General features: G+C 38.5%; 1 protein-coding gene across 3 annotated transcripts in view; it reads right to left on the minus strand.

The window, feature by feature from the left end:
• Positions 1–15,860, minus strand: part of Smurf2 (SMAD specific E3 ubiquitin protein ligase 2) — a 98,432-nt gene that overhangs the window by 27,015 nt on the left and 55,557 nt on the right. For 2 of the 3 annotated variants that reach the window (XM_055592356.1, XM_055592355.1), the window contains exons 6-10: positions 14,597–14,681; positions 10,956–11,039; positions 8,385–8,587; positions 5,692–5,776; positions 1,063–1,221 (exon numbers count right to left, since the gene is read on the minus strand). In XM_055592356.1, the coding sequence (XP_055448331.1) occupies positions 1,063–1,221; positions 5,692–5,776; positions 8,385–8,587; positions 10,956–11,039; positions 14,597–14,681 (616 nt within the window). The remainder of the gene's footprint in view (positions 1–1,062; positions 1,222–5,691; positions 5,777–8,384; positions 8,588–10,955; positions 11,040–14,596; positions 14,682–15,860) is intronic. The other variant, XM_055592357.1, reaches the window with a different exon arrangement.

A 15,860-nucleotide genomic window follows, 5' to 3' on the forward strand; every position in this document is an offset into this window, starting at 1 on the left:
AAGTCACCTTGACCTTTATTTGTTTTATTTTGTTCTAACATTTAACATACTAAGTATTTATTTGCATACATTAAATGAATGAAGAAAACAGAGCAGGTAATATTTATTTAGAGACACTAAAGTGAGTTACTCTATGGATACAAAGAACCTTGTTCTCGAGCTTCTACGACAAACAAGCCATGGCTTGTTCTACCCAAGCGTCTTTGCCAGAACTGGTGACAAAGACACACTGCTAGTTTTCTCATGATAAATCTCCCTTTTCTCTTTTCCTTACTCCCTTGCTTCCTCAGAAGGCAACGTCAGTAAGGAATAAGGTTAGGGGAAAACAGGCAACCAGAGAGAGAAGAGCAAAGCAAAGGATGCAAATGTGGCACAACAAAATATGCAGTGTACAAGTGCACAGAGACCAAAGGACTGATAGGTCTGATAGGTCTGAATCTAGTATAAACATTCCATGTTGGGAAACTTACAGAAAGTTAACTTCTGCTTGTTCCCTCATCTGCAGACATGGATTCTCTACCAGGAAGAAACTGTTAATACATGCAAGGAACAAGGAACAATACTTTCTACACAGCAAGTGCTACTGAGACATCTGTCAGTCACTATTATCAGTTGTAATAGGATGGCAACACAAAAGCTCAGCCTCAACTTCTGGTCAAGCTATGGTCTCTGTAAACAGCATTCTAGCCCGAGCTCTTCGCATGCACACATCTTCCTGATGTTGTAGTGCTGGTTCCTCTTTAAGCGGAGTGACAGTAAGATATGTGTTATTTCAGAGTAAACTCTCTCATTCTCTTTCATATACTCCGGTCAGTACAAGTAAATTATAGCATGGCGACTTGTGTCTATAATCCCAGCACTGAACAACTAACTAGTGGCAGGAAGGTCTGCCAGGTTACACCACTAATTCAAGGCCAGCCTAGGCCATTCCTTGAAAACTCATCATAAAAATAAATATTATAAACTGAACAGAGCAGATATTATTTAATACTTATTATAAAAAATACATATACGTCCTTTTGTTTAAACTAGTATTTTCACATATACTGCTTCAAAACTTACTTTAAAACTAAATGCAAGTTAGCAGAGAGCCTGGGATCTGTAAATTGTGTTGTTCTGTTGTTATGGTCAACAAAATAAACTCTTCCTGTTGCAGTATTGCGGATCTCCCATCCAGGAGGCAAAGGACCGAGCTCTTCACAATTGATGTTGCTAAGATCCCTGCAAAACAAACATACAATAGAAATACCTCATTGCTGGGCCTGCTGAGCCAAGCAAGTGTATATGACACAGAGTGATTCCATAAAGTCTGAAAAAATGCATTGTTTCAGAAACTTGAGATGCTGAGCTGGAATATTTAATTCCCAATGGTTTCCCAAACTTGCACATTCAACATCCAATCCCTAAATGGCTCAGAACTTATTACATAGTCTGGATTTTAGTAAGTTCTTAGGCTTTAATGAAATACACATTTTAAATTCATACAGAGCAATCATACTACCTGCCAACATAAACTATACTTCAATATTTATCTGACAGAAATATTGTTTTATAAGTATCAATGATAGAAATAATTTCTCTTTAATATTTTCTTTCATTACTATATCATTAAGTCGGTGTAAACAAATATACGTGCCATAAGTGACAGAATGCTCTCCGATTCAGCAAAACTGGAAGCATTACTAAAATCCTGATCCTGGAAATAATCACAGTGTATTTTTTAAACAAAATAACTACACTGTTTTGAATTTTAATAGTCTATAAACTTCATAAAGAAAAACCTGGTAAGGCTACTTAAAAAGAATGTTTTACGGCTTACTGAAGGAACAAAGACAAGCTCAAGTACAGGCACGGGCCACTGTTACTGCATCACACACTGTAAGGATGTACAGGACCATAAAGAACACCACAGCTGAACATGCTGAGGTGGCGGGTGGAGTGGTGTGCCCAGAAGCATGGAACTTAACTTCCTAGCCCTCTCCAACCTTATCCTATATGTACTGCTTCCTTCTGGCTGTTCATAAGTCGGCAACAGCACTGCAAGTTTTCATCCTCTGTTCTGCTAGAGCAACACCTTCCACAGAGAGAAACCATCCCAGAGTGTTCAGGTTACTCATAGCTGCATGTGAAGATGTTCAGCATCCATTGAGGCCATTTCTAGGTCTCAGAGATTTCTTCAATGATTCTGCCCTCTGCTTAATATGAACCAGAGGCTCCTCTGCTACAGAACAATTAAAGCTTAGAAAACACCACAGAAAAAGCAAAGCAAAGCTCGGAGACCCCTTAAATTCACAGCAACAAAAAGAACTGACTTGAGGCTAGACCTGAGTAGCAGCTGGGGAGGTGTAAGTCAGGACCAAGGTTGGGAGGGGAGACCTGGAACTTCTCAAGCTGAGAGCTCAAAGGAGTGAAGCACTTCAAGAAAAACTTCCAAAACTCCTATCACAGGTCCAGAGAATGCCAACTAATAAAGATCAAGTAACACACCAGACATGGTGGCATATAACAGTAAGCCTAACACTGAGAGGCTGAGGAACTAGGAAGAAACAAAGCAAAGCAAAACCACACACACTTTTAATTCCAGCAGAAGCAGGTGAATCTCTGTGTTCTAGGATAGCCAGGGCCACATAGTGATATCCTACTTCAAAAGCAAACAAAGAAAAACCAAACCACACCACACCACAGCACACCAAATTCAAGTAAGAACCTCACAGTCTCAGATCAATAAAGACTTTAAAAGTGACCACCACCGTGACAGCTAGTGCAAACAGAAAGCCACAGAATTAGATCTCCAAGTATAAGAGACCAAAAAGAGAATAGTTGGGATGTGATGTTTAACATAAGAAGTTTAAACTAGGGCTGAAGAGATGGCTTAGTGGTTAAGAGCACTGGCTGCTCTCCCAGTGGACCTGGGTTTCATTCCCAGCACCTACATGGTGGCTCACATCATCTGTAAGGCCAGTTCTAGGAGATCCAGTACCCTTTTCTGGCCTCCATGGACACCAGGCAAACAAACATGTGGTACATAGATAAACATGCAGGTGAAAAAAAAAATCCATATACACAAAATAAATAAAAAACTAAAACAATTATAAACTATATGGCATAAAAGTGATGTTTGAATCCCAGCATTGCAGATATAAAAGAAATATAAAAAATAGTAAATAGAAGCATACATTTGCAAAGATGAGTTATTGAGGAAAGTTTATTTGAAAGGAACAGGCAGGTTTTCTTAGATCAAACTTTAGAAGAGGGAAGCAAAAATCAATAAAATGTTAGACAGTTTTTTTGTTTTAGTTTGGTTTTTTGATACAGGAGACAGGATATCTCTGTGTAGCCTCACTTTGTAGAGCAGGCTGACCTTGAACAAACAGAGATCGACCTGCCTCTGCCGCCCTGAGTGCTGGGATTACAGGTGTGTGCCACCTTGCCTGGCTAAGTTATACAAGTCTGCATTTCTAGTCAGTATGCAACAGAAAGAATTACAGGAATTAAAGAGAAACGCACACGCTTGCCACGCGGGACGGCTAAGACACTAGTGTTGGAGTACTGTGGGCATCTTTATGCAGAGTTAAGCTGGATACAGACAAGCTTTTTTGTATTGTTTTTCCTTTTGTTTTACTGAGACAGGGTTTCTCTGTGTAGCCGTGGAACTGTCCTGGAACTGTAGATCTAGCCTCGAGCTCACAGAGATCCTCCACAGACAAGCTCTTTAGAGAAGCCCAGTATACTTCTTCACAGAGTCTCAGTAGACTTATCTAGGCTTTTAAAGCCTGATTTAAGCATTCAGTAAAGACTGATATGACTTCCCATACAAAAGACACATTGGCTAAAGGATGCTCCACGACAAAAAAAAAAAAAAAAAAAAAAAAAAAAAAAAAAAAAACAAAAAAACAAACAAACAAACTTTTAAAGACAATTGGGGCACAAAGACAAAGAAAAAATAACACAGGGCACTATTCATTCAGTCTTATTCACATATAGCTGTTACTAGGCCACATAAGATGTTTCCTGCTCTTAGTTTAGACAGACTCACACTCTGTACCTGTACTCTAGGCTGGCCTGAAGCTTGTGAAGCTCCTGCTTCTGCTTCTTGAGTGCTAGGATTATGTATGTACATCACAACTCAATTTAACATACAACATTTTTCATTTTTCTTTTTTTATTTTTTATACAAGGTCTCATTATGTAGCTCTGTCTGGGCTGGAACTTGCCATGTAGACCACGCTGGTCTTGAACTTAGAGATCTGGATCTGCTGCTTCTGCTTTCTGAGTGATAGGATTAAAGGTATACCCTACCATGCCAGACTTTTGTTTACATTTTATAATTTACTGTGGGAGAGCAATCAATTTAACAAAACACTGAATTCTAAACTTTAGGACCTTAGGTTTCTTTCAGTGAACTTAATATATAATATACGACATACTTAAACACACACACACACACACACATATATATACTCCCCCTCTACTACTTTTTAAAAACTATTCATTTAAGATAGGGAAAAGAGGAAGAAAGAAAACTACCATTGTGGAGACACAGAAATGGCAAACTTGACAGACTAATTAATGATAGCGCATTTTTTGGGTTGTCACCCCAAAAGTTCTAATTCTAAACTCTGTAACAAAGTAAAATATTTTCATTACAGTCATTTTGTTTATAAGACACAGTATGAAAGCAACCCTAGATCAGCCAGTCCCATCTGTTTTTGATTCAACCACATAATGGAAGTTTGGATATAAAATTTAGGAATAAAGATCTTGGTCTCCCCCTTTCCCCGACAAATGGCCTGGCTTGTTTTTTGGATCAGACTGGTATTTCATATATAAAACCTCCTCATTATATAAATATGAATGTGCACTACGGAGTTGATTCCAATTAGAATTCAAGTCTTTTTTGCAGCTTCAATAGACTACTTGGTGTTTTGTATATGGCTCAAAAAGTAACTCAAAATAAATAATGTCTGAAAACCTCATTATTTGCAATATAAATACACTCAAAATTATAATAAATCACTGGGCAGGATGGGCATTCAGAAAGCTGAGGGAGAAGCACTTCAGTAGAGGAGTTCATGACTAGCCTAAACAAAACCAAAAACTACATCTCAAAACAAACAAAGTTGTCAGATGGCATGACTTGTGCATCACCCTCCCTTCCTCCTTGTCCTGCCTGGCCTCAGCCTCTCACGTGCCGAGACTGCACTGTGAACAATGATGTGGAGCATCTACTACTTCCCCCCTTCCACTGCTTTTTTAAAGGATATGCCTGTATGTTTTTCCTAAAATCACTTCTCAAACTCCTAAAAACATGTATTTTACCTCCAAGTTTTAGCAGGGGTGCCCAAGGGAAAGGAGTCTGAGACTAGCAGGAAGCTGAGGTGAGACTACAATATGTAGACTTTCTATTCAGTGTCAAGGTGAGACACTATCAGAAAGAACCAAACTTTTATATAAACTGTGTTTAGATATTAATTTTCTTTATCAGGAAATCCTGGGTGAAATGGATGCTCATGGTTAGAAGCTCACACCTTTAATCCCAGCACTTGGAAAGCAGAGAAAGGTGGATCTTTGTGAGTTCAATGCCAGTGTGGTCTACATAGTGAGTCCAGGACAATCAGAGCTACATAGTAAGACCCAGTCTCAAAAGACAAAAACAAAACAAAACCAAGAATACTTAAGATATATTCTTACCTAGGCACTCGTGGATCATGCCACGTGCTCACACCAGTCTGAGTATGTAAGAAATATACCTGACCCTGCTGTGTTGTCCTCTGTTCTGTAAAATAAAAAAAAAAATGAAAACATACTTAGTTTTTCATATTCAATCAAAGAAGATTACACTGGATAATACTCATAACAGGATAAAAATCTCCCAATTGCCAGTTCATTTTCTTGGGGGGGGAAAAAATCTTCACAAACTATTTGGTCAGGGAAGGTGAATCCCAACACTCAGGAGGCAGAAGCAAGAAGATTTATGTGTTGAGGCCAGCCTGGTCCACACAGTGAGAACTGTCTGAAAACAAAACAAATCATTTGTCTGATCTCTGAAAACAATTTTATGAATGGTGGTAAGGTAGAAACAGGAACCCAAAAGCAAGCAGACAACTCAGAGGAAGAGGTCAGCCAACTTAAAAAAGTTTCAACAGAACTTTTTAGATCTTTGAAAGACTCCCAGTCCAGGAAGAATCTTTATATATCTCTGTTAAGAAAAGGGAAATCACAAATTTGGGTATAAAATCGCCATAGTGAAGCCGGGCAGTGGTACTACATGCCTTTAGTCCCAGCACTTGGGAGGCAGAGGCAGAAGGATCTTTGTGAATTCAAGACCAGTCTGGTCTATAAAGGGAGTCTAGGACAGCCAGGGTTTGTTATACAGAGAATCCTGCCTGGAAAAACCAAAACCAAAACTGACTTAAAACACACACACACACACAATGGGGGTGGCTGGAGAGATGGCTCAGTGGTTAAGAGTACCGTCTGCTCTTCCAAAGGACCAGGTTCAATTCCCAGCACCTACATGGTAGCTCACAACTGTCTATAACTCCAATTCCAAGGGATCTGACACCTTCATACTAATGTACATAAAATAAAATAAAATTATATGTTAAAAAAAAAAAAAAACGACAATGGGAAAAAAGAGTGCATGGTGAGGAGAAAAAAAAATGTATGCGTTCAAAGCCTGGGAGTAGAGAAGCCAAGGTAAAAAGAATCTGTAAGAGAGTTTCTTCAAGTGTTATGTTTTAATTGTTGTCTTTTGTATGGAAACTCATTTTAACAAAACACAGTGAGAAATGTCAATGTGTAAGATAATAAAACTTCTGCTGGTACCAGAGCACACTCTATCTACAGATCTATAATGAAGTCAATCAACAACTTAACCTTAAGGACAGCTGCAAGGACCCAAAGAAAGCTCACTGGGCATATCTGCCTGCATTCAATCCCAAACACCAAGAGAAAAAAAAAAAAAAAACCAATATTGACGACATCTATAATAATTTCAGCCTTGGCAGCTACTTTATTCCCCTGCTTTATTCTTAAAAAAGAACATCTCAACTCAAATCACACATACATTGTAAAAATATAATTCATCTTTACTCCAAAAGAACCGGGCTGATAGCCTCCACGGGAGTTAATGTGAATGTTAGTAACAAGAGATACAATATGGTATCTGTTGCTTTTTACGCTACACATGGTTAGATAATTTACTGGAGGTCATATGTCATTTATTTCTTGCAACAAATCTACATAGTTGTTGCTATTGTTCCTCTCATTTTACAGAACCCAGAAATGTAGGCTCTCAGAAGTGAAATAATGTGATTGGTAAAACAACAAAGCCAGTATGTTTCCCATTCTGGAATCGCTCACTGCATGGGAAGCCAACTGTGGGACATGGCAGTTGGATGAACTTTTTTTTTCCCCCAAAATAAGAGTCTATAATTTAAGATAAAATTATAATTATTTATTTGCAAAATAGTTTTTATAAAATTAGAAAATGTAATTCCCAATTTTGGTCATTAGGTGTCATCATCAGCCAGCAGCTACAGTGTTAAGCAATAAAGGAAGTCAGTATCTATCCCAAAAGTCATAGTGCTGGTCCAAGCTAAGGTGAGCCTGTACAATAATATTGCCATACCTTTATATAGTGTCTACCTGAAAAGTGGTCTAATTTCATTCCATTATCTTTCTGCAATAACTGTGATTAGTATTTATCACATTTTATTATAAATGAGCATAAAGCTAAGGTTCGGAAATGACTAGCTATGGCCAACTGCCAACTGTTGCTTACATAGTCTTCTAACCACTACAGACTTTTAAAGATTGGAGTTATATTTACTTTTCTTTTCACACAGAATCCCTAAACCCTGGGTAGTAACTCTCTCTCTCTCTCATCTCTATATCCAGTGTAATATGTGTCTTCTGTGACCATTCCACATATACACTCAAAATGAACACAGGGCCCTGAGCACGCTAGCATCCCTAGCCCTTATTACCTTTCAGGTGGCAATATTTTAAAGTCCAGTGTGGTGGTACATACCTATGACCCAGTGTGCTGAGTGGACAGAGGAATATCAGGAGTACAAGGGCAGTATGGGTACACTGAGTTTGAGACCAGCCTGGGCTGTATGAGATCCTATATCAAAACAGACAATAACAATTTTTTTAAAAGTTAGTTTTCTGGCTGAGCAGGGGTGGCTCATGACTTTAATCCCAGCACTTGGGAAGCAGAGACAAGCAGATATCTGAGTTGGAGGTTAGCCTGGTCTACAGAATGAGTTCCAGGACAGCCAGGGCTACACAGAGAAACCTTGTCTTAAAAAAACAAAAACAAAAAGTTCTCTGGCTTTCTTAAAGCAAGCTGAATGATCCTTTTGCTGTTATCATACCATAGCCTTCTGGTAGGTCTGGAGGAGTATGTAAGTGTGTCCTGCTCATGTAATTTCTATGCCGCTGGGACCTGACTCTTCTCTCTGCTAGCCTGGGGTCTGAAGACTGCCCACATGTTGCACCATTTGTTCCAGTAACTGGAGTGTTCTCATCCACAAAACAGCTAAGAGGTCTGCCAGGACTAGAATATTCTGACGCAGGTCTATTGAAAAGTGACAAAAGGGAAAAAAAGGTTACCAATTTAGACAGCGAGAATAGAGTTTTCTAGACAACACACACTATAAATAACAATACAGTAAATCAGGCAAGAAAATGATATGACTAAAACAAACATGATGAATTTAAGAACCTTTGTAAGAGCAAGCCTAAGTTCCTTATAGACCAAAGAAACTTCAAGGACTGTTTCAATTAAATTTTTAAAAATATCTATACATACTTGTCGGTCACTACTGCTGGGTCACAAAACACAAGGACTTGGATAAAGCAGGCCTCTTAGACCTTCCATCATTCTCCTTCCCACGTGGCTTTTGACAAGTCACCTGACCTTTAGTTCTTGGAAACAGTACCTCTTACTCTATCTAGGTACGGCTCTTTGTCGCTCAAAACATTGTTAATGCTTAAACATCGCCTCCTGGGAGATTTTTTTTTTTTTTGAGATTTTTTTTTTATTATTACATATGCAGTGTTCTGCCTGCATACCAGCAGAAGGCACCAGATCTCATTATAGATGGTTGTGAGTCACCATGTGGTTACTGGGAATTGAACTCAGGACCTTTAGGAAGAACAGCCAGTGTTCTTAACCTCTGAGCCATCTCTCCAGCCCCTGGGAGATCTTCTAACGTAAAGAATTCACCCTACAATTTGATGGACATATAGCTCCCAACTTATGATAGTACAACTTAGAAGTTTTGTTTTTTTTGGGACAAGATCTGTATTGCTGTGAATCAGGCTGGCCATGAGTCACAGCAATCCATTTGCCTTAGCCTCCTGAGAATTCGGATTACAGGCATGAGCCACTACATACAGCTCAACCTGTCACTTCTTGAACTTAACAATAGTCAAAAGCTATCAGCAATCAGTCAAAAGTGTGCATTAAACTTTCTCTTTTTTTTTTCTGGGCTAGTGATGATACACATAGCGTAGAGACCTTCAAACTGCTGGGTAACAGCAGCGAGCTGCAGCGCCCAGTCATGTAGCTCATCAGGAGGGTACACAAGGCTCCTACACAGCACACCTCATTGTTAAGTGGCACGTGATAAAAAAAAAAATGCATATTAAACATACATTTTTGACTTAATAGTACTTTCAACTTCACTGGACAGAATCCCAATCAAGTCAAGAAGCACTGTGTGCTGCCTTAGTTCCCCAGCACAGCAATTAGTTATCTCTGGTATGTCCTTATTTATTTGAAACTCTGATTTTGTTCATTGTCCTTTAGAATTGGAAGGAGGGAAGTTTAGGTGGGTTATTCCCTATTATAAATAGCCCTGTCACTCTGTCATTAACGTATAAGCAAGAGTAGTAGCTTGATAAAAGTTATCGAATAAAGAAGTTAGTTTGTCTCATCAAGGAACTTCTAGTCTAAAAGTAACCTTTAAACAAAGGATAATCAAGAGTTAATTTTCACTGGCTTGCTCCTGTTTGGTTAGCACTATGTAGAGAACAGAGGCCATCACACAGGCTAAGCAAGTTCTCTACCACTGAGCTGGATTTCCAGCCCAAGAATTCATTTGCTTTTCTTGAGGGAGGGTCTCATGTGAGCCAAGGCTGGCCTACACTTCATAACAATTCTCCTGCTACAGCCTCCTGGCCAATGGGATTAGAGGTATAAGCCACTATACCCACACTAAGAGCTCTCTTTTTAAATTATTTTATTTTATGTGTGTATCACTTGAGTGCCTGGTGCCCATAAAGGCCAAAAGGCTTCAGATTTCCTGGGACTGAAGATACAGACAAATCATGAGTCACCATGTGGGTGGCTGGGAATTGTATCTAAGTCCTCTGGAAGACCAGCCAGTGCTCCTATTAAAACAACTCTCCAGGCCCCAAAGCTCATTTTCAAGCTAACATTTATTAAGGAAAAAAAAAAAAAAAAAAGCTTGACATAAATGTGGAAATTAAAGATAAGTTAGAAGAAAGCAGACTTCACTTAAACACTGACAGAAGTATAAATTCATTTTTGCTCTTATAATAAAAACTGGTTCTTCAGCTGAGTGGCTGTGGCACACACACTTAATCGTAGCACCTAGGAGGCAGAGGCATGGGGATCACTCTGAGTTTGAGGCTAGCCTGGTCTACAATTGTGAGTTCCAGAACAGCCAAGGCTATGTAAAAAGACACTGTCTCAAAAACTAAAAGAAGTAATTGTAATTCAAATATAACCATTGTAATTACATTATAAAATAAAAGTTAAGTACAAATATTTTAAAAATAATGACAGTGCTCCCTCTAAGACTTAATGGTTTACACCAGTATAAAACAATGGAGGAAATCAAATAAAGGTGATAGATAACAGACAGAAATACAGGAAAGGTTAGGACAGACAATATAAAATACATGTAAGATTTTACCGTGTGGGGCGTTCCCACTGTGTAGTTCTTGTTATGTGGTTTAGATACTGGATTCGTCCAGAAGCAGTCCGCCTTTCTTCCCAACTGCAGTAAAAACATTAAGAAACAAGGCATTAATGGGTGTTAGCCAGAAGTGAGACTTGGAATGTTTTCTGTGTACAACCGCTAAGCCAGAAAAGCTCTTCCTATCACAAACCATGGAAGACAATCTAAAAGGTAAGTTCAAAAAGAGACTTTTTCAACTTACATGAGAACTGAATAACAATGTTTACAGAACTCTGAGCTATTTTTGCTGAGGTCCTATTTTTCTATCAGCCAAACTGAGAACTGTTAAAAACTTTAATAACACTTAAACTCACAATAATTTTCCAAGAATTTTATGGTAAATGCCTGTACTAACACATTAACCATAGATGTGTTATGGTTAATAACCATAATTTAAACCAAATTTTATCAAAATTTTACAGCAATTAAGCAAATAATGAAGGATTAGAATCCAATCAATCTAAAAAAATGTTAAATCCCTCATGATTTAAATTTTTTTTTTAACCAGGAAAAGCATATAAAGGCTCTTGAAAGTAATTAGCCTATCAAAACACATTTTAAAAACTTTTACCTATTTATTCTATGTGCATGGATGCAGCGTATGAATGAATGTATGTATGTATGAATGTGCACCATGTTCATGCCTGGTGCCTTCAGCCCAGAAGAAAGTATCCTCTTTCCTGGAACTGGAAGTGCAGATACTTGGAAGCTACCATGTGGGTGCTGAGAATTGAAGCCGAGTCCCCTGGAAAAGCAGCCAGTGCTCTGAACTGCTGAGCCATCTCTCCAGCCTCTAAATTAATTTTTAAAAATAAAGATAGCATTTGTCCCTGAACTCTCTGACATTTCATCTAGTGAACATCCAAATGTGGTTATATTCCTCCTCCGGTAACAATTATAGTACAATAATAATGTGCAAGAACAGATTTAGGTCTCATATTGGTATATTCTCTGAATATCGATTACTTCATCCTTAACTTCCCTGTGAAAAACATCACAAACTTCATTTCCAAAACAAAACTAACAGGCTTCTCACAAAGCTAAACAGAGGGCTGGAGAAACGGCTCAGTGGTTACGAGCACTTGCTGCTCTTCTGGAGACCCAGGCTCAATTGCCAGCACCAGGAGTCTCACAACCACCCATGGGTCCAGCTCCAAGGGGCACACAAACACCCACAGACATCCCCATCTGCACATACTTCAAAACGTTTTTAAAAGCCGAAAGAATCTATAAAGTCATCTTTACCACCTAAACTGCATACATTTACTTATTGTATGTACACATTTCCCTGAATGTGTGAGTGCACATGCCACGGCACACGTATGCAGGTCAGAGAGAAGCGGCAGGAGCTACTCTCTCCTTCCCATGTGGGTCTGAGGTGAAATTCACACTGTTGGGCATGGTGGCAAGAACTTTTACCTCCTAAGCCCTATACTAATTTTTAAATTGATTATATGGCTTATTTTTATTTCCATGCAGTGCCCAAAAAGACCAGAAGAGGGCATCAGATCTCCTGGAGCTGGGGTTAGAAATGGTTTGTAAGCTGCCTGACTTGGGTGTTGAGAACTGAATTCATGTTCTCTCCAAGAACAGCACTCCGAGAGCTCCTTCCAAGAGCAACAACTGACCCACCTCTGCAGCATCAATTGATTTGTTTTTTGAAGATTTATTTTGTGTACCTGTGTGCATCTGTACCTGTGCATGTTCATGTGTGTTTAAGTACCCAAGGAGGTGAGATGATTTGTTGGATCTCCTGGAAGTAGAGTTAAGGATGGTTGTGAGCCACCCACCCACTGTGTGTACTGGGAACTGAACTACAATCCTCTGTAAGAGGAAAAAGCTCTTTTAACTGGTGAGCATCCTCACCAGCCCCTAACATGAGATTTTTTTTTTTGTTTTGTTTTGTTTTTTTGAGACAGGATCTCATTATGTAACTCACACTACTTTGGAATGCCCTATGCACGCAAAGCTGACCTTAAACTCATGATCCTCCTACCTCAATGTCCCAATTAGTGAGATTTACAGGAATGGTCACTATGCCTAGCAAATTTTAGAAATTTAACAGTTTAAACAAAACTTGTATATTGACAGAACTTGTATATAAAATTCTATGTCAAAGTAAGAAGGCTAGCAAGATGGCTGAGTGGATAAAGGTACTTGCTATCTTTGATTCAGAGGATCCATGTGGTAGGAAGAGAAAACCAACCCCAGAGTTGTCTTCTGACCTCCATACACACACACACTAGCTCAATACACGCACACAAATTCACACAAGTAAATATGATAAAATTTTAGAATAATAAATTGAGCTAAAAGTCAACCAATAACTATATCTACTGTAAGTAGTTAAGTTATAATTCATTGAAGTTAACTAAAAATACTTTGTAATAAAAAATCAGTGAAGTATCAAACTTAGTATAAAAAGTGGGTAATACTGATAAAATTCATAAGCTTGGGAATTAAGACTTAAGCATAAGATCCAGCCCCCTGCTTATTATATGACCTTAGGAAAATAATTTATATTGGTCTCTATTTTTTTTCTTGTAAAATGGGAATAACAGTATTAGTAACAACAGAAAAAATAGTAGCTAATCATTAAGTACTTGTTTTTTGGTTTTGTCTTTTTTGTTTGTTTTTGAGACAGGGTCTCACTATATAGCTCTGGCTGTCTTGGAACTCACTAAATAAACCAGCTGGCTTCAGACTCAGAGATCTGCCTGCCTCTGCATCCCAGTGCTAAAATTAAAGGTGTATACCACTACATGCCTGGCTTATCAAGCACTTGTGATATACAAGATACTGACCTGCTTTATGTGAATGAATTTATGTAACCCTTGTACCAATTTATGGCATATGGACTCTTATCAATCATCTTGTTAAAGTTCACAAAAGTTAATACCTCAAGGTCACAACATCAGTTAGCAGAAGAATGAGGACTAGAACCCAGTTATTATTGTATACTGCCTTTACTGCCACAAGAATTAAATGAGATCATACACATGAACTGCTTGGCCAAGTTATTCACAAATATACTTCCCTAAATGTCACAATGTTACAATTATTACCCATTCTCTTTGCCTCACCTCTAAAAATAAAGCAATGTTCAAATTCAGTACTTGTATGCCCTGTTTTAGATAATTAAGGAAAATATATTTTTCTTTAAATAAAATTTCAGGAAGAGTAATATCTGAAAAAAAATTCCTTTGTTTCCTTTTCAAAACTTTTTAAAAAGGATTTATTTATTAAGCATACAGTATTCTGCTTGCATGTACACCTGCACACCAGAAGAGGGCATCAGAACCTCACTACAAATGGTTGTGAGCTACCATTTGGTTGCTGGGAATTGAACTCAGGACCTCTGGAAGAGCAGAGAGTGCTCTTACCTCTGAGCCATCTCTCCAGTCCTCAAAACTCTTTATAAAACAAAATTTAACACCACTTGTGGCAGGTCCTTCTAGTTTTCCAAGCGGAGGAAAACTATTTTCTGGAAGTGACCGGAGAAATTTCCATGGTGCCTCACAAACACCAACTCCCTCAGTATTAGCTTGAGAGCAGCACTGCTGCATTTCTCTAATGGCTCTGATGATGTCACTTACCCATCTGGTAAATCATTATCAAACAAACGACTGCAATCCACAACTTGTCCTCCAGTGCCTATTCGGTCTCTGGACTGAAGACTTACTATTAAAAAAACAAAAACATTATTAAGACTATGACAGTGCTTTCTGGTTCTGTTATGTTAAATGGCCACCCTAAGCCAAGTGTGGTAGTATTTGTCTGCAATCCCAGCACTCAGAAGGATGGGGCAGAAGGATTGCTGGAAGTTTGACATTAGCCTAGGCACATAGCAAGTTTAAAGCCAAATTGTACATATTAAGAAGCCCTTGTCTCAGAAAACCAAGTAAAATGAAATGCAGATTATCTGAATACTTCAGAATAACTGAGCTGAAGAGGTAGCTCAGCTGACAGCGTTCTTGCCTAGCATGCATAAGGCTCTGGGTTTAGTTCCCAGCACTGCAAAAACAAGAGTAACCAAGTTTACAATGAATTCCTTGGTTTCTATTAAGATCTGTAACTTCTTTTCCCATAGATCTTCCTTTAGAGGTGTATTAAAAATCCACGTTTTCTCTACTCTGCCATGCTTTTGGGGTAGTCTAGTGCCTTCCGACGTCAGAATGGAGCAATGTACAGCCACTCACTGCACTTAAGAGACAGGACATTAAGAAGGTCTGAAAACACATTAAGGCTAAAACTTTCCATGAATTTGGGTTGCATTCTTGAAAATCTGAACAGCTATAAAAAATATCCTGAATCCTGGCACAGGGGCAAAGCTTGGGTCACATGGTTTTGGCAGCATGGCAGTATGAAATATAGTATAAAATCACGACTAACAAGCTGGAAGCAGGGCATACAGGCTCTAAAGTAGGCTCCACCAACTTGACAGCACCATAACATTCAATTCAGTGCAAGTTTTCATAATCCCGGACTAAATAATGAGGAAGTTAGGTTACTCTGATAGCTCTGAAGTTCTTCCTTGTTCTATTAGTTCTTAATTCTATTTTTGGCATCATCCCAAAAGCTAAAAAAATAAAACAAAAAACATACAGCCAAATTTGACTGTACCCTGACATTTTACAGAATTAGTAAGTTACAACATAAAATATGACATCCAAGGACTCTTCTTTCAGAGAAAGACTTCAAAATTCTGCTCTTTGAATTTGGAGAGGGAACACTGTTTTTTGGGGGCTTTTTAAAAAGATGTATTTATTTTATGGGTCTAAGTGTTTTGCCTACATGTGTGTATGTGCACCATGTAGGCCTAGTTAGAGGAGGAGATGAGGTCTTTGGAACTTAATGTGT

Source organism: Psammomys obesus, unplaced genomic scaffold (assembly GCF_907164565.1).
Source record: "Psammomys obesus unplaced genomic scaffold, mPsaObe1.curated_primary_1811, whole genome shotgun sequence".
Lineage (NCBI taxonomy): Eukaryota > Metazoa > Chordata > Mammalia > Rodentia > Muridae > Psammomys > Psammomys obesus.